Source organism: Betta splendens, chromosome 4, assembly GCF_900634795.4.
Source record: "Betta splendens chromosome 4, fBetSpl5.4, whole genome shotgun sequence".
Taxonomy (NCBI): Eukaryota; Metazoa; Chordata; class Actinopteri; order Anabantiformes; family Osphronemidae; genus Betta; species Betta splendens.
Window position 1 is genome coordinate 21,445,820 of NC_040884.2, and position 18,295 is coordinate 21,464,114.

General features: G+C 38.9%; 2 protein-coding genes across 9 annotated transcripts in view; one reads left to right on the plus strand and one right to left on the minus strand.

The window, feature by feature from the left end:
- Positions 1–6,101, plus strand: part of dpp6a (dipeptidyl-peptidase 6a) — a 116,142-nt gene extending 110,041 nt beyond the window's left edge. For all 5 annotated transcript variants that reach the window (XM_029145876.3, XM_029145877.3, XM_029145878.3 and 2 more), the window contains 9 exons: positions 718–825; positions 956–1,025; positions 1,410–1,604; positions 1,851–1,905; positions 2,031–2,130; positions 2,853–2,911; positions 3,012–3,084; positions 3,182–3,255; positions 3,912–6,101. In XM_029145876.3, the coding sequence (XP_029001709.1) occupies positions 718–825; positions 956–1,025; positions 1,410–1,604; positions 1,851–1,905; positions 2,031–2,130; positions 2,853–2,911; positions 3,012–3,084; positions 3,182–3,255; positions 3,912–4,061 (884 nt within the window). In that variant the 3' untranslated portion in view covers positions 4,062–6,101. The remainder of the gene's footprint in view (positions 1–717; positions 826–955; positions 1,026–1,409; positions 1,605–1,850; positions 1,906–2,030; positions 2,131–2,852; positions 2,912–3,011; positions 3,085–3,181; positions 3,256–3,911) is intronic.
- ggh (gamma-glutamyl hydrolase (conjugase, folylpolygammaglutamyl hydrolase)) lies at positions 4,965–8,527 on the minus strand. 4 transcript variants are annotated; one of them, XM_029145880.3, is made up of 9 exons: positions 8,202–8,527; positions 7,936–8,044; positions 7,796–7,846; positions 7,527–7,626; positions 7,315–7,453; positions 7,127–7,230; positions 6,925–7,015; positions 6,704–6,838; positions 4,965–6,604 (listed from the first exon to the last, which is right to left on the minus strand). In XM_029145880.3, the coding sequence occupies exons 1-9, from the start codon at positions 8,299–8,301 to the stop codon at positions 6,486–6,488; spliced, it is 948 nt and encodes a 315-aa protein (XP_029001713.1). In that variant the 5' UTR covers positions 8,302–8,527; the 3' UTR covers positions 4,965–6,485. The 4 variants fall into 4 exon arrangements, with proteins under 4 accessions (XP_029001713.1, XP_029001712.1, XP_029001715.1 ...); XM_029145879.3 differs by having other exon boundaries at positions 7,127–7,233; positions 8,202–8,525; XM_029145882.3 differs by having other exon boundaries at positions 7,527–7,611; positions 8,202–8,524.
- Positions 8,528–18,295: the final 9,768 nt, after the last annotated feature.

Genomic DNA, 18,295 nt, shown 5'->3' on the forward strand with positions numbered 1-18,295 from the left:
AGGCCAGCACAACGGTGGTTTTACAGCTATGATGTTACTCAATTGGACCTGGGCCAGAGTCAGGTGAAATAACATTGGCCAACACAGAGCACTGTCTGAGTCACAGTCAGATCAGAACAAGTGTGTGCATTCATACTGAACTGCTTCAGACGGTTATACAGGCAGAGATGTTGCTTTTTGTAGTTCTAAGTGAAGTTTTCCTCCGGCGGCCGGCAGGTTTTATCTGAGTGTGTCAGAACGGACAAACCTGGCAGCTCTTTGTTGATTTCCCTCCTGGGGGCTGCCTTTTCCCTGTTTACACAAGCAATCCTGAAATACAAAGTTTGCCGGCTCCCCTTTGACTTCAGCAGTCAATGCAACCAACTGTGATAAGTTAGTGTTGCACAGCCCATCTGGAGCCGTGGAACAAGCACAGCTGGGCGTCTTTTTTTGGACAACCTGTCAAGGAATAAAATTGGGCATGAGAGAATCCAGGTCAAAGTCATGCCTGCTCTTATTTATTTAACTTCCTGCTCACAGACTGAAAGGATGACAGGTTGTTATATTATGTGGAGCTGCTTTAAATGCATTTCAATGCACAGCGCTACACATAATCCTAAAGCAATCCCTTCAGGAAAAAGGCCATAAAAAAGCTTGACTGATACTAAATATAATTTAAAAATAATAACCTCCAGTCACTTAGTAAACTGCCGTGTCATCTGTGATTCATGTCCGCAGGCATCTCTGAAGTATACAAACTTGAAAGCAATGAAAACCTGAGGCTGATTGTGGAATCCATGCAGATGCCCACAGTGGAGTACAAGGAGATCAACATGGAGGATTACAGTGCGTATATAGAATAGCAGCACACATTTGTTTGGTTGCCACTATTTTAACAGCCTGGAGTGAGCTTGTATCAAACTACCGCCTCATTCAGGCGCCGTTTGTGCTGATTGTGTTCGTATTTGTGTCGCAGCCTTGTCACTGCAGATCCTCAAACCAGCCGGCTTCATGGAAACGTCTAACTACCCGCTGCTCCTGCTCGTGTATGTATGAGCACATTTACCTCACACGCTAATAAAATGCTCATTAACTGTTAACTCATGTCTCTAGAAGTTATATGAGGACGTGGCTCAGTCAGGGAGACTTTCTGTTTTTAATCAGGCATATTAACAAAACTGCTCTGGCCTCGAATAAAGGAAATTACACTTCTCTTTTCATCATTAGCTTTCTTTCCCTCAGGCTTCGGACTATTGTTCAATTCAGTTCAAAGACTCAGACTTTGGCCCTTCTAATATTCACTAAAGTAAATGTTCAGTGACAGGATTCAAGCCAGTCACTAAATTGTAATTTGTTTAGTTCCATCTTATTATTCATTAAAAACAGCTTGGTTTTAGTAGTGATTGGCTTCTGCGGTTGTCCATTCGCAGCGATGGGACACCTGGTGGCCAGATGGTGTCGGAGCAGTTTCAAATGGACTGGTCCACAGTGCTGGTGAGCAGCTTTGGTGCCATCGTGGTGCGCTGTGACGGACGAGGAAGCGGCTACCAGGGGACCAACCTCCTGCACTGGGTCCAGAAGAAACTGGGCCAGTTGGAGGAGCAGGACCAGAAGAATGCACTCAAGTATGTAGACAAGGAGGAATTATTTGTTTGTGCTTCAGAGCACACTAGTAAGTATATGTCTAAATTTGTATAGTAGTAATTGTAGTAGTAGTAAGTAATTGTAAGATAGGGTAATTACTATATAGCTTAAAACACTTTGCATGTGATAATGACAGCAGCTACTATGAGGAAGCATATGCAAATATTACAAAACAGTAAAAACCATCTTTCTAACCACACATGTTTGTTTTTTTTTTACTTTTGCAGTTTTATTTTGAAAGAGCCCTATGTTGACAAAACAAGAGTTGGTGCTTTTGGAAAGGTAACAAACCACTATCAAACACTGTCGGTCACCAGTTCACACAGAGCAGCTCAGGAAATGATGTTTACATGCAAGGAAGAGTCTCTAACTAATTCCTCCATGTCCATGTGCTTGTTGTTCCTCAGGTGTATGGGGGCTACGTGACCAGCCTTTTGGTGAGCGGTGAAGATTCACCTGTAAAATGTGGCGCTGTCCTGTCACCAATTACTAACTTTGAATTATATGGTAAGCTGAGTGCAAGCCTGCAGTGATTCCATCTATACCATCACAGAATCATGCAACATGGAGTCTGTGTCTCTGTGCTTTATTATTCACCGTCCAGTGCTGTCACCAACTGTTCAGCAGGAGAGATTGTAAACCCAGCACTTCTCCACCTGCAGCACCTGAGACTTATTAAATGACTGTAGTATACAGTACGTGAGCTGCTTCACCTTAAGTGTGAGGTCACAGATGAAACAAAACCAGATTCGCAATAGTGCCAGACAAAGTTAACTACAACCGCATCACCTCAGCTGCTGAAAAAAGAAATGCGTGAAATGTTGAATTGTGTACGAGGAGAGCAACACAATGCGAGGGAGAGAAACAGGATGGGAGATGGGGCTCTAGCAGCTGTAGGCGCACTGAGTCAGGGAGCTGCAAATTAAGGAGGAGTCGGTCGCGGCGGCGTGACTGATTTCCCATCTATTTGATTTCCCGCGCTTTGCCAGGAGGGTGAGAGACAAGTCGTGACATTCTATAAGTTTGGAATTGCAAATGCAGACAAGATTAAAGAATATGTAGATGGGTGAATACATTTGAATGTATTCACCCATCTAGTAGCAATGAACTACACTTTTACTTTCAAAATGGCCAGAGACCACGGCAGAAATCACACAATGGACTAGTTACTGTGTTTAATTCGGTTTTGATGTAAAAGCAAATATTAACGGACACTTTTTATCCTCTAGCCTCAGCGTTTTCAGAGCGGTATCTCGGACTTCCAAAACCTGATGCGAGGGCGTACACAGTAAGTATGACAAATGCTTTAAAGTAAATAAAAAAACATTTAAATAGGAATCATATTGTATCACTTTAACCACTTGTGTTTTGTTCTTATTTTACATCAGATGGCAAATTTAGAACATAGAGCGTCTCAGTTCATGGATAAAAAGTTTCTTATTATACACCCAACAGCTGACGGTATGTCGACGCTTGTTGAGAAGTGTCAGATCTAAAGGAATAATGAAGTGAATACACAGATCAGATGTTGATGTCATCTGTCTTGTTGTCTTTCCAGAAAAAGTACATTTTCAACACACAGCTAAATTCATCACTCGGCTCATAAATGAAAAGGCCAACTACACTTTACAGGTGGGTAAAGTAGAAATAAAGTAGAAATACAGATGTGATACAAATGTGCAGAAATAGATATAGATCCATAAATACAAAAAAAGAAATGACAAATTGTCTAAATAAATGCAGACAAAAATAAATAGAAATGAATTTAGAATAAATTGCAACATAGATTATGAAGATGAGACATAGATGATTAATTATGAATATTTATTGGCTTTTATATTTTCCGCACACATTTATATTTCTTTCTACATTTGAGTATTTATTTAGAATCAAGTCACATTTGTGCTGCGTAACCTTTCACTGTGCCTTCATTTCACATAATTAGATTATGAGACCCTTCTTGCCCCTCGTGCATTAACACCAGGACTAATCCAATTCATATACATGTACCGCAGAGTAATGGTCACTGAAGCTCATTAGTGACTGATTCAGGTTATTGCACACATGGACCTGAGGTCTCCTGTAGCCCATAATATGTATATACATGAAAATTAACTTAACCTTCTGTTAAACTCTGCTTATTCACAACCTTAATTTACATTTCATTTTACACTCAAGTGAAAATTACGCATAATTATTTGAAATCAATTCATATAATTAAATATAAATTGACAAAGCAGTGTCCAGTCTGATGTGTATAGAGCTTACCTTGTGCTTCACGTCTTAAGATCTACCCAGACGAAGGCCACTTCATTCACAGTGAAGCAACACGGCAGCACCTCAGCCAGTCCCTGGTGAACTTCTTCGAGGAATGCTTCAGGCTACCAGAGCGAGTGTTCGAAGAGGCTCTGGAGGAAGAGAGTGAAGATGAGGGTTAGTTGGCGCAAGCCCCGACGCTCACCTACCAAACCGCCATCATGTCCCTGCACCCAAGCGCAACACTGGAGTTCAGTTGTCCACAATACGCACCTCATCTGTTCTCGCTACCTTTGTTTTGGTTCGGCTTGCCACATCTGGACTCCCATCGTCTGCAAGCGGAACGGGAAACTGCCGTTCCAGACGACAACGGGTCAAATCCCACATCGATCGATCCTCCCCTCCTCGATTTCTGTCCGAAACAGATCCAACAAAAACTGATGACTTGATATATTGTTCTGGAACATACTGATTTTACAGCAGGATGGATCAGCTCCTCGAAAGCAGTGGAGGGGGATCCTCGCCTCTCGCACGGACTTTCACGCTGTAAGGAGGAGCGGCGTCTTAATAGCACACTCGTGGGCTTGCATATCCATGACATCAGGTGAAAAACGCTGCCTGCCGTTTCCCAGGGATGTCTGGAGTTGTGCGCATACGAAACGTTACTATTTTTAAAGTTGTGAAGAACTTTTCATGTTGGACTGTGGTTGTGTCAGTTGTTCTTACATGTAAAATAGCACACAAACATTCAGCTGTTACAGAGATTTTCTTTGCCCTGATGTTGGTTTCATCTTGTAGCTTCATTTTGTGTTTCAGTAGCTGCTGAATAACTGGTTAAATGGTCGGAAGAAAGTCAATAACATTTGTTTCTTAATATTCTGGTAAAAAATATCCACTTATTTTAGTCACTGTGCCTTACTTTGTCAGACAACATCCTGCTGCGGGACTGCATTAAGAAATAGAGCAAGCTCATTTTGTTACAGCCGCTGATGAGCTTGGTAAAACACGCCAGTATTAGCAGTTCTTCTCAACTACCATCTCAATGCTAAGCTAAGCAGTTGCTAGTTAAATTAATATTCAACAAATGAGTTGTTGTTCTTTTTTTATTTAACTCCAAAGAAATCACAAACTCATTTCTAAAATTTTACAGCTGTAGCTTCAAATTAGATAACACAATGACAGCTAGATTTAAAAAAAGTGATTTAAGAGTATTAGTTTTTTAAATAACACTTCATGGAAATGTACCCAATGACATTGTTATAGATCTAAAATGTACAGAATCTGCATGCACCATTGCTTCTCAAACTACAGTAGTACAGGTGAAATTTTGGCTCAAAGACACCCTCAAACAGCAGTAACACCTCGATATTCTAGGTGACCATCAGAGGAGATATGGAGGTATGCAACACGGCACATCATCATAAATGCAGCATCCCACCTACAGTGGAGTAGCAACTACAGTAATTATAACACTATCATCCCAGGAGCCAAATCAGAAATAGTCTCACATTGTTAAGGTTCCTGTGTGAAGTCAAACCCTACACTTTTATCCAATTAAGATTTGTTCCACCCTCCATCCAGCTCAACAGTGAAGACAATGTGCAGCTGTCCAATGCTGACCAAGTGCATATATAGGCACCTTAGAAATAACATTTGTATATAGGGAATCATGGTATTAGTTAAAGTGCAAGTCAATGAATACAAAATTATTTACTTGAGGCACAACTCTTTTTTTTTTTTCTTGAATGCCATTTGTGCTACATTTCAGTGCATGTTACGAGGTTATTTGCAGCACTAGCCCCGATAGCTCAGCGCCACATGGTAATTTTGACATCTTGAATGTTCCTTACTGGATTGCATAAATTACATTTCCAGTAGTATTGTGATTACCATCTCAGTCTCGTCAGCTTGATGTGTAAATGTTATTCAAATATAATTTTATTCTAAAAAGGAAAAAAAACCAATGTTAACTGAGTGTTATTTGTGCATTAAGGATTTTGGACGTTACATTTGACTATTAATTTCTGTTCTCCTGTTGCTGTCCTTGAAATGAGTTGGATGTGGACTTTATAAATGCCAATGGCAACAGTGAACTTTCCTGCCACTGGATACGGACTTTTTCCAAGATGCTCAACTTTGTTATCCAAAGTATAAACAGAGATTAACGACAGATTGTGGCATGAAGGTAAATGTTAGAATAAAAAAATAGATATTTTATCATCCTTCCATGTTTCTGATCTGTTGTTTACCTGCAACACAATATATTCAAACTTGCTGGTTCAGAGCCATCAATTAGCAGCCTATTTTAAACAGCACTCACTGGAGCAAAATTCTTAAAATGTCACAGTGCTGTATTTGTACTCATTTAAATCTGCAGCTACACCATCAACAAAACATATTTAAATGCTGCACTGCACTGTGGTTTACCCTGCAAACATAATTCTACCCAATTTCCCCATTGAAGATTGCTCAGCTGCAGATTCAGCTAAAGGGAAGAGCAGCAAATGCAAAATCAAACGGCTCTAATTGTGTGTAAACATTCAGCAGTCACATGATTAAGACAACCAATCAGCTGCGGATTATGAAAAGCCCTTTGCAAACAGGCATCAGAAAAAGTATATCTGCTCGAAGCCACTGTTGTTTCCAGTGTAAACAGGACTGTGATTGTATATCAGTGCTTTTCTCTCCCCCTCCTCTGATTCAAATCTGTGGAAGTTCTTCCTGGCTGTAGAGAGGTAAAAAAACAATACTGACATTTACACATTGCAAAGACCATCATGCAGCTGCCGACTATTCAATCAGAGAGTGCAAACTGTGCTCATACCTTCACTGACAAAGAACTGAGCCACGTAGAAGGTGGTCCTGATAGCTGACGGGGAGTGAGGAATGTAAGGCTTTGTCCACTCAAATGCATTCTTCTCTGGATGCCACTGTGTTCCATAAATTGGGTAATCATAAGCTGCAAAAAGAAAAGAAACAAAATGGAAGTGCTCAGTGACAGTTCTCTACGGTAAACCTTAAATGTAAGTTTGTACGTGATGCTACCTTCCACAGTTGACACAAACTCTGTTTGACCATCTGTATTCGTAGAGAGAACTTTGTAAAATGTCTTCAGTTCCTCATTTGTGTTGTAAGTCTGAATTCAAAGAGATGTTTTTTTTTCTTTAGATAAACCCACTGTGTTTTATATACAATCTAGTAAACCTTCATGTCGGTGCCTTTTTTTTGACAGTAATGCCTGACTTACCAACAGTGACAGACTCCACTTGTGAGAGTTTTCCGTCAGTGGATCAGAAGCTAAATCTTTCATAAGTTCAGCTGGAAACTCTTTAAACATCCTGCTTTTTTTGGCTTCTTGAAATGAAATAGGATTACGGTCATTATTAACAAAATCAATGTTTTTCCCAGATGTTATACAGTTAAAACAAGCCTTACCATTAGAGAAATTCAGAGGCAGGGATACACCACTGGTGTTGGTAAATGTCAGCGCAGTCTTTTCACTAGTTAAATAAGTCAGCTGCTCAAATCCGAGGCAGGTTCCCCACACCGGGAAATAGTCGCCTCTCTTGTTTGCCTAAATGTCAGTGTTTTATGAGACATCAACAAAACCTAACAAACTCCATAAAAGCCACTTAATACTAATATACCTCAATAGCGAGCTCATAAAAGATTTTTGCAGCCCTCTCGTATCCTGATGAGATAATGCTGACACCCCCTCCTGGGTAAAGAATCCTGTCGAAGGACACACTAATATGAAGCAGGATAAATATAAACTTAGAGAAGGACTGTAGCAATACAGGACATTGTCTTAACAAACAAAGAACAAATAAAACTATAAACCAAGACAAAACACATTCAATAAAGACTCAGGTGAAGCTCGGGTGTCAAGTATTAGTCAAACAAACAGTATATTTACCCATTAATGGAGTGGAACAGTGCTTTATACTCCTCCAGCGTCTGGTTTATCCTGTAATTGTTAACAGGGAGGTCTAGGTTGGAGGCAGCGCATGAAGCATGACCTGTGGTTTTATTACAGTAATGAAAGCAGGAGCTCACATGACGGGGACGACCCTCGCTCCTGCAGACTCCAGGAACTTCACATAGGACGCTGCAATGTAGGCGGTTTGGTTCGGTTTGGGTGAATAGACCTCCTGAGCCAGGACACCTTTAAAAATAATAACAATAAAACATGTGAAGTAAAGCAGACGCCTTCTATAAACACAGCTGACCGTTAGAGCAACATGTCGCTGTGTAATTAGCATTCGATGCTACTTTGAGCTCGTATTAGTTTGAAACAGCGCAAAAGACTGTGATAAACGTACCGATAATGGGTCTATAATTTCTCTGATCCGAGGAACAGAATGACACACACCACAGAAAGCCAATAAGCAAGACGATCGTCATCTTTGCGAAGGTAAACATACTGTAGCATGTCCGAGCGTCGCCATTCGGAGTTGCCAGGTCCTAGCAGAAAAACAAGTAAACAGTGCTATGGTACGTAAACGGGAAGGGATGGCAGATTACCTAATTAAAGAAGTCTAGTCAATTAAATTAAAAACAATATACACCGATCAAAAACAAGCTACTACAGTTGTTGGCAGCGGTGTTAATAGTTATAAGCGACTTTGAAGAGGGACGATAGATAGATAAAAGCGGATTTGGCAACATCAAAGCTGCTGAGCAACACTTCCGGATCGTGTTTTTCTTCAGAATATGAACGAAACGATTGACCTCAAATCACCTTTGTATTTTAACAAAATAAAGTCACTGAAAATAAGTGAACAATCTTTGTAGAACTCTTCTGTTAAAAAGAGAAATAGCACCGATTGTACTGAGCATATTAACTCTTAAATGTTGTGGCCCAAACAATTATTGGACATGTCAACAATATGAATTTGAATCTAGTCCAGATTTATTTTGTGTCTTTTAGACAGTCAGTCTGATTGGTGACTGTAAGACAGAAGTTTACACCAGCAGCAGCCAGTTGATCGCCTAACTGATGATGTCCTAAGGTAATGTCCGGATGCGAGCCAGGATCCATGCAAAGTCAATGTGAAGAAGGCCCAAATACTCAGAACAAAATTACACCAGTATAAACTACACTATATAACTGGTAATCTGTGGAGAGCAGCCAGTGGGGAGCCTCCGGGAAAACCTGGGTACAGACAAATTAGGATGGTAGCAAACTCGTCACGATCACTCGTCACAAGAAAACTGAGATGTTAAAGATAACGTTTATACCCAAAATGGCAGGTTGAGATCGGTCGTGGTTGTGGTAACACCATCAATTGAGTTTATCTTGTATGTATTTTTACAGGGGTGAAAATAAAAAAGCTGCAGTTAAAACTGAAAAAAAAAAACTAAAACTAGAAAAAGTAATTTCTCGAGAAATTACGTGGGAGAGCTGATCTGCTGCCGCAACGATGACAAACGCTGATTAAGCTGCTGACGTCAAAAAAGTTGACTACGTCCAAAAGTTGACTACGGCAAAGCGATGAAAACGAGAAAACGTTGACAAAGAATAAAACGATGACAAAAGATGGCGATTAAAAAGATGACCAATGTCATAATAGGACAAGATTAAAATATGACAATGATTCAAAAGTTGACCAAGGTAAAAAAATATATCACAGATTAAAAAGTTGACCAGAGTGCATTGTTGACAATCATAAATAAGCTGACTAGCTTTTTAATTTGAAGAAAGTATTTGTAAATAATTACCTGTGTAATAGTTTAATAACTAGTAAAAATTTACCAGTCAGAAACAAAAATCTTGCCATTTAAGGTAATAAATTACATTGGTGCTTTTATTTTGAAAGGATTTAGAGGTTGGGTGTGGGCGATTACTAAACTATAAAATAGTCATTAGATAATCATAATTTATCATTCAATAGCAAGAATAGCCCTATTAAAGCAAAAGATTTAGATTTAGCCCTTTCAGAATAAAAGCACCCTAATAAGTTTGAGTGGCTATTTACTGAACTCTAAAGTAGTCTCTATAACGATTGGCAAGTATTTAGAACCACAAATTTTCTAATCAATCTTGCCATTAAAGGTAATAAATTGTAATTGGTGCTTTTATTTTGAAAGGATTTAGAGGAAATGTGTGGGGGTAATAGCGTAACTGTCAATTAGTCTTTAAATAATCATAATTACCCATTCAAAGGCAAAAACATTGCAGTTAAAGCTAATAATTGGCATTGGTGCTTTTATTTTGAAAGGATTTAGAGGAAGCATGTGTGGGTAATTACTAAACTTTTAATCTATCTTTAAAAAGTCATAATTACCCATCTAAAAGCAGAAATACTGCTATTAAAGCTAATTATTTGGCTTGGTGCTTTTATTTTGAAAGGATTTAGAGGAAGTGCGTGCTTAATCACTACACAATCCAATAGTGTGGTTGACTAATCAATAACAAGCATGGAACTGCTCTGTACACTGAGCATCAGCAGTTTGACCTGTCAGTCAAATCTGCAGCTGCGCCGTCGCCATGGAGACAAAAGGCGGGAAAATCAGGCTCATTCTGCTCTGTAAAAAGCAGAGTTTCACCCTGTATAAACAGGCTTGTTCCAGCTAAACCATAATAGTTATCACAAAGATTATTTCATTTTTCGAGTCCCAAGGCTTCAATGAGCAAATGGTGTGAATTTTATGTTTGAGGACAAACGTTTGTAGCCACAGTCGCAATTTCAAAATATGTCTCCTCCTTGTTTTTCTCCAGACGTCTGCCAAAAATTATCATTAGAGTCTATGGGAGAATTTCAGGATCTCTCTGTGCTTTGAGGTCGATAGCGACTAAAGTATAAGTCTGAGGGTAAAGCCAGACACATCATTAGAAAGAAGACAAGTATGACTACGATTTAGTGAAATAATTACGTTCATAGAGTAAAAATTGTGACTGTAGTGACGAGTTAGAGACAGAAGTTCTGTCTTAAAAAAGCGCACCTTCTCACTGTAGCTGTGACATCACGCACTCTAAATGACCCAATACACACTAATGGAAAAGCTGAAAATTTAACAAAAACCACACCATATTTAAACGCTCACTAGTCGAAAAGTATAGAAGATACGACAACGCTGATTTACGAGGAGAAAGTTGAGCGATGATGGACGCTTTTGAAGTTGAAATGACGTTTCTACGCCAAAGTATGACAATGATAGACGCTGATGAAAAGAGGGAAGTTGACAAAAAGTTTAACGATGATTCCCATAGACGACCATTATAAAAAAACGATGAAAAAAGTTGAATAACGTTAAAAGTTGAAAAGCTGAAAACATAAAAAGTAATAGCCCACATCTCCTAAAGATGACACACGTTTAGAAAGTTGAACGACGATTCTACGATGAAGCGTTAAAAAGTAGATAGCAATCAAAAAAAGGGCGGAATAAGTAGAAGAAGAATAATAATAATAACTAGAAAAAGTAATTTCTCGAGAAATTACGTGGGAGAGCTGATCTGCTGCCGCAACGATGAGAAACGCTGATTAAGCTGCTGACGTCACAAAGTTGACTACGGCAAAACGATGAAAACAACAAATGTTGACAAAGATTAAAACGATGACAGCGATTAAAAATATGACGATTATAACCATGAAAACGATGAAACCGACAAAACTACGACAAAGTGTTGAAATCGACAACATGTTGACAAAGAATAAAAAGATGATAGCAATTAAGTAGAATAGTCAAGAAAGAAACAGGTCACAGGTGTCACAGTATCACCTTCCTAACTTATGCTAACTGTCCAACAACATGTCGTTTTTTAAATTTCTACAAAAAAAACAATACAATTTTACGTATGAAAAGTTTATTTAATGCCAGTACAAAATCTAAATATTTAAATGTCTACATTCAGAATTACCTGTCCAGTAATGTACATGCACACATTGAGTTGCTCACAGACAATTTATCTGTACATTTAACATATCACCACAACATTGTATTGTGTGTGTGTGTGTGTGGTGTGTGTGTCGTTCACATACCAGCTGAAATCTCACCCCAGTAATCACCATGATTTTTTATATGCCTGAACTGAGTCAAAATTTATTTTCCTCAGATTTCATTTGTTTTCGTTTCTATATTGTGTATTGAAACAATTAAAAATAAAATGGTAAGCACTTATGGTAAATTGTTTGTGTGTGTGTGTGTGTGTGTGTGTGTGTGTGTGTGTGTGTGTGTGTGTGTGTGTGTGTTTGGGGGGGTTAGAGAAAGAAGTACCACCAAGCTGCTGAAAACAAGCAACATACCAAAAAACAAAACGACCACACAAAAATAATTAGTTGCAAGATACAATAGCGCAATAGCGCATCTATCACCTATCATGAACAAACATTGTTCACCAAAAGGGTGAGGAAGTCATTACTTCACAAACAATGCCACTTGTAAATGTTCTGTACATTTCACTCATTTACAGAACAGAAGCATTAACTTCTTTTATGCTTTCAAGTCTTATTGTATAAACTCTGGATGACTGTGTGTCTCTAACCAACCAGTAAAATGTACAAAATAAAATGAAAAAAATAAGTGTTACTGTATTAAAACAGTACTACAAAATTTGAAAAAAGTATTAAAAAAACGCTAAAAAACATTCCTGAAATAATTTAATTGGCAAATATGTCTAGATGACAAAACTTAGATATCTAAATTAAGTGGAAATACAATGTATTCCAAATATTAAAAGTTTTTACTAATAAAAAACACATTTTCAGATAGAGTTTAGGAAATTATTTTGTCCTACTATCAGAAGGTTTTTCATATCACGCTTATACATTGGTTAACAATTCCAGTAGTTTATCAATTAAGGTTTAGGGAACACTTGAACGTCACTCCAGATACCATGGACATTTGTGTTTGTTTCCAAACACAAATTACTGTGGGTATTCTGAACCCCTCCACAAATTATGCAAGCAATGAAAAGTCAAGTATGTAGATTAATACTGGGCCTAAATTTTAGATTAATCCAAAGATAAGTATGCAAATATGAGAAACCTTTTACATACATACCAGCTGAAATCGCACCCCAGCAATCACTATGATTTTTTATATGGCTGAACTTTGTCAAGACTTTGTTTCCTTTCTATATTGTATATTGAAATAATGTGTGTGTGTGTGTGTGTGTGTGTGTGTGTGTGTGTGTGTGTGTGTGTGTGTGTATACACACTGTATTTTGCACTGATTTTGTCTGCAGATCATCAGTGCATTTTGTCATATTTCTATACATTTAATTCTATCACGCATTACAAACATTAATGAACTATGGCATAGACATACACTGTAACATCCCTGATATGAGCCACTACCCCCAGTTATCTGGTGAAGATTTGGTGTGAAGGCATTGTGATTGTGAGATAGGAAAGCTGAAACCTTACAAAAAAAACAATGAGAATCATTACTGTATCTTCATTTTCAAAAACAATAAAGCAGTGTTTTTTTTAGTCTGATCATAGAAGTGAGTAATATAATAAAAATGATACCTTGAAATCCAGATTGAAGAACATAGTATCTCTCTGAAGGTAATGACAATGTGCAGCTGTGTGTCTCCCAGCAGCTGTACAACTGACCAAATTTTGTAAGTAACTACTGAACTCAGAAGAAGAAAACATGACAATAGTAAATTAAAGTATATGAATAATCATCAAAACCTAAAACATCCATACTGCAATTAGACTGCCTCACCTTATACACTGCTGCAAGGCACACATTTAGGCGTTACAATTGTAAAGCCTAAATAATCTGCTGCAATGTAGGCATTGTGATTGTGAGATACGAAAGCAGAGACCTTACAAACAGAAACAATGTGATACATTAGTTTTGATAAACTGTGTTATTTTAGTCTGATCATAGGAGTGAGTAAAACAAAAAGCAGTTAAATACAAACTTAAATAAACATAAAATAAAATCCTTACCTTATACCATTTGTGTAGATGTGGACATGAACACTGGACGATGCGGTCTCCTGTTGTATACAGATGCTTGAATCAGCTGTGGTAGTACGATGTCTTAGTTGTCACTAAACTGGGGCCAAGTTGACATGAGTTGTGTCATTCTCTGCTTTGAAGAATAGATCAGACGAGCAGGAAGATGAAGATGTGTGATCCAGATGACTGCTCTTTACTGACAGCTAAAATAATTCTGGGCTTTCAATTCTGTTGTAGCAGGACATCTTGGTCGTTGTGAACTGATCATCAAAGCGTTGGATGAGGTGCAGCATAGATGTCATCACAGGAAAAACATATGTCCCAGCAATTAGAACAAAACCATTTTACTTTAAAACTATTCAAACTGTTTTGGAAAAGGGGTGGGATAGATGTGTATATTCATCCATAGCATCAGCTGGTATGCATTAAAAAGTAGGTGTTACATTACTAAGGCATATTTGTGATGTATCTGTGTCAGTAGTACATTGATATATGTTGGTGTACTCACCTACTGAATTTTTGACCAGTGAATTTACCAACCCTGGTAAATGCACTGGTCAAAATGTTTGACACATAAAAATAAAAATAAAAGAAACACATTTAAAAAAAACTTACCAAACTAATGTTCATTTTGCATATTTGCATCATATAGTTAGTTATTAGTTATTATAGTTGTTATTATAGTTGTTTCACAATTTAAAATTGCAATATGATCATCACAGAATTAAAAGGAAAGCTTTTGGAATCTTCTATTTTCTGACCAAACCACAAATAAACTTTTGGAAAAGGGGTGAGATAGATATGGATATTCATCCATATCGTCAGCTGGTATGTATTAGAAAGTAGGTGTTACATTAGTAAGGTATATTTTGTGATGTACAGTATTTATGTGTCAGTAGGTGGGTACATTGATGTACAAATTGGTGTACATGTGTTTACCCACCTACTAAAGCTGTTTTGGCCAGTGCATTTACCAACCCTGACCCAGACCCACCCTGGTAAATGCACTGGCCAAAATGTCTCAAACATAAAAAAAGAGAAACAAATAAAAGAAGCTAAAACAAACTAAAACTCATTTTGCTTATTGGCATAATACATGTTAATTTACTCAAAAGCCTTACTGAAACCTTACTAAAACTTACAGTTATCATTGCAAGATAAAAAAAATTGGGGAGCCTCTGATCCACCCTCCCTCCCTCCCAGCCCCAAAAAGACTGGGGCAGCCTGGCAGATGGTAAAGTATGGCCGCACAGAGGACTCCCCCGTTCCTTTTTATACAATAGTTTTTTTGTGCTTTAAATCTTTGTCTACAGTATATGAGCTCAATTGAATTCATTCCATCACCAGTTAATCTTTTACTCTTAACTGTCTAAGTAGTACTTTTCGTTCACATTTATCCTTCTCTGTCTTTTTGCCATCATGAGATCATTTTTTATTGTATACATAGCATCCACTATAGCATCCACTGGTGTCCCTGGCTGGACATGAGTACAATATGTACCAATCTAAACTTCACTTTGCTTGTTGACATAATTCTCTAGCTGTTTCATAACACAAAATTACAATTTGATGATCATAAAATTAATTTACTTGAATGACTTAAACCTTAATTTACAGAAACCTTACTAAAACTTTACAGTTATCATTGCATATCATTTCAAGATAAAAATAGCCATAGTATATATTTTTTTTAGCAAAAGGTTTAAAGTAGCAGTCACATATTTAAAAAAATGGGCCACCTCTGATCCACCCTCCCTCCCTCTCAGTCTTATAAAGACTGGGGCAGCCTGGCGAGATGGTGAAGTGTGGCCAATTTTTTAGATATTACATTTGTGCTTATAATCTTTGTATACAGTATAAGAGCACATTTATTCTTCTCAACCCATTTGTCATCATGACATGATAATTAGAGTTTTTGAAACATTTATATAATAAACTCTTTTTTTAACATCTATAATATGTATCAAATCTAACAGATTATGTTAGCCATTGTGTCCTTAAAACTTAGCACAAACTCATAATCACAAACTGTTTGGTGAAAGTACACAGTAAACAGGGTTGTGGTAACTGTGGTATGTGTGCAGTAAACCTGAATGGAGGCAGAGCTCTGGCTCAGAGATGTAAATGGCGTCCAGCAGCGTGTTCCTATCTGTGGTTGCAGCAGAAATAAGTTGAACATATCCTCGAGACTGAAACAGCTCCACAATTGGTTTCCTTGCACTTGACAAAAGGTTCTCGTTAAAGTCTCCACAGACAATAATTGGGTGACAGTCCATGATCTCTAGAGAGTCCAAAAGGCTACTTAGGTTGGACAAGAACGGTGCCATGCTGTAGTCAGGAGGTCTGTACACTGCTACAATCAGAGCAGAGACTGGAGCCTGAACCCTCAACACAACAAACTCAAGGTCAGTCACGTTGTTAAAGTACTGCTTCTCAACAGCCTGGACGTGGTTTCTCACATAAACACCAACTCCACCTCCACTTCTTATAGCAATTAATGGGAAATTGGTGTATGAAAGATGTCTGTTGCGTTTGAACAAGGTGTAGTCTTGTAACTGAAGACTCTCTGCAACAAAGGATCCGAGTAGATGAGTTTCCGTTAAACACAAAACGTCTGCCAGACACAGCTCATGGTGGCTCCTGATGTCATTCACATGAGAGGGCAGTCCTTCAGTGTTGTGGTGAACGATGGTCAGAGTCTCATGTCTGCTCAGTGACCGTGTGATGTGAAGAAGAGGCATCATGTTCTCCAAGCTGACTTGTCTCATTCTCTCCAGAGCTGAAGTGATTTCTGGGTTTGCGTACAGCTTTGTCTCATCCATGTCCACGATGTACAGCCCACTGAGGGAGGTCACTCTGCTGACAGCTACGTACGCCATGCCAGGCTCAAAGATGTGCTTCAGTGAGACTACAGCTGAGCTCGTGGTCATACCTTGGACCTTATGTATCGTACAAGCAAAGGCTAGTTTGAGAGGAAACTGTCTGCGCACTACTCGCTTCTGCTTCAGATTTTCCTCCGCTCTCTCTATATACACAAGATCATCACGCTCTCCTTGTGTTCTGTTTCTGTGGTTCCTTCCAGCCTTTTCATCATCCATTTTCAGGCCAAGCATGTTTACGCGTGTCTCACCATCTTGGTCAGATGTTATTATTCTGCGTAATGTGGCGAATGAGCCGTTCACTAGACCCTGACCCACATCTATGTTCCTTGTGAGCATGACACGAGCACCTTCTGCTACACTGAGTGTGTCTGCTAACTCACTCTTGTTTCCTTCAACAGGTTTAGGTTGTCTTGTCAGTCTGCCCATTTGTAAATCCTTCTTATAGTCATCTGCATTGATCTTTATGATGTGACCATGGAGTTCATTCAACGTCTGCAGGTTGTGTGCATCTACTTGTTTATTAGTTGCATAAATGTGCAGAACATCAGTTGGACACAGCTGTGGTACAGTGATGGCTGATGACAACAAGGCACAGTCTGCTTCAGATAATGGCTCTGACTTCTCCTTCACACGGATCCGGTTCAGCATCTCAGCAAAGGCAACGTCATCTTTCTGGCGCATGATTTCAGTCAGTGTAACCATCTGAAAGTGCTCCTGCCACAGATCGATATGAGCTGGATCATGTACACACAGAGGGTTGGTCTGTCTCACTGGTGGTAACTGATAGAAGTCTCCAACAGCTAATACAGACATTCCTCCAAAGGGTCTCTGACTTCCTTTGATCTGTTTAAGCCGTGCGTCCACGTACACAAACAGAGGCTTTGACACCATGGAAATTTCATCAATGATCAGGATTTCAGCATTTATAAGCTCACATCTAACTTCATCTAGTTTATTACCAAGTCCTTGGATTGGAGGTTTCAAGCTTCTTGGTAGTTTGAGCAGAGCATGTAATGTTGTGCCTGATATGTTAAAAGCTGCGGTTCCAGTGAACGCTGTTAACAGAACAGTAGGTTTAGATATGTCTGCCTCCTCAGTCTGTCTCTGCAGTTTAGTCAGGATCTTAGATGCCTCTGAGTAGATGCATTTTATAAGATGGGACTTCCCTGTTCCTGCACCACCATTTACGTAGAAGAAGAACTGGTCTGGGTTCAGCCCACATACTCTCTTTATACACCAGTCTCTTACTGCGTAGAACACACAGGCCTGCTTCTGGTTCAGGTTCTGGAACATCTGACGTAACACTGTAGCGTCTATAGCAGGAGGCTCTCTGATGGCTCTGGCTTCAGTCCTAGCATCACTCTCTCTGCTGTAATCTGGCACATCTTCCTGTACATTGTCAGGTTCTGGCTCTCTGACCTGAAGTTCTTCAATGCACTCTAACCTTACTACTTCAGATTCAGGTGCCAGGTTAGACCATTCATCAATCACTCCTCTGTTCTGTTCATATTCCTCAACAGCTTCCTCTATGTCTTCACTGTTCTTTTCATATTTATCTCTGTTTCGCTTGACGATTTCTTTGACACTCTCAGAACGTTCAGCGCCGGGCAGCTGCAC

What these genes read in the sequence shown, in the direction of transcription:
- ggh (XM_029145879.3), bottom strand. Translation starts at nt 8,301, where the DNA reads ATGTTTACCTTCGCAAAGATGACGATCGTCTTGCTTATTGGCTTTCTG. An exon ending in GCGAGGGTCGTCCCCGTCAT is followed by an intron (nt 7,847 to 7,935) that starts GTGAGCTCCTGC and finishes TAACAATTACAG; the next exon opens with GATAAACCAGACGCTGGAGG. An exon ending in GTTTGTGTCAACTGTGGAAG is followed by an intron (nt 6,839 to 6,924) that starts GTAGCATCACGT and finishes TTCTTTTTGCAG; the next exon opens with CTTATGATTACCCAATTTAT.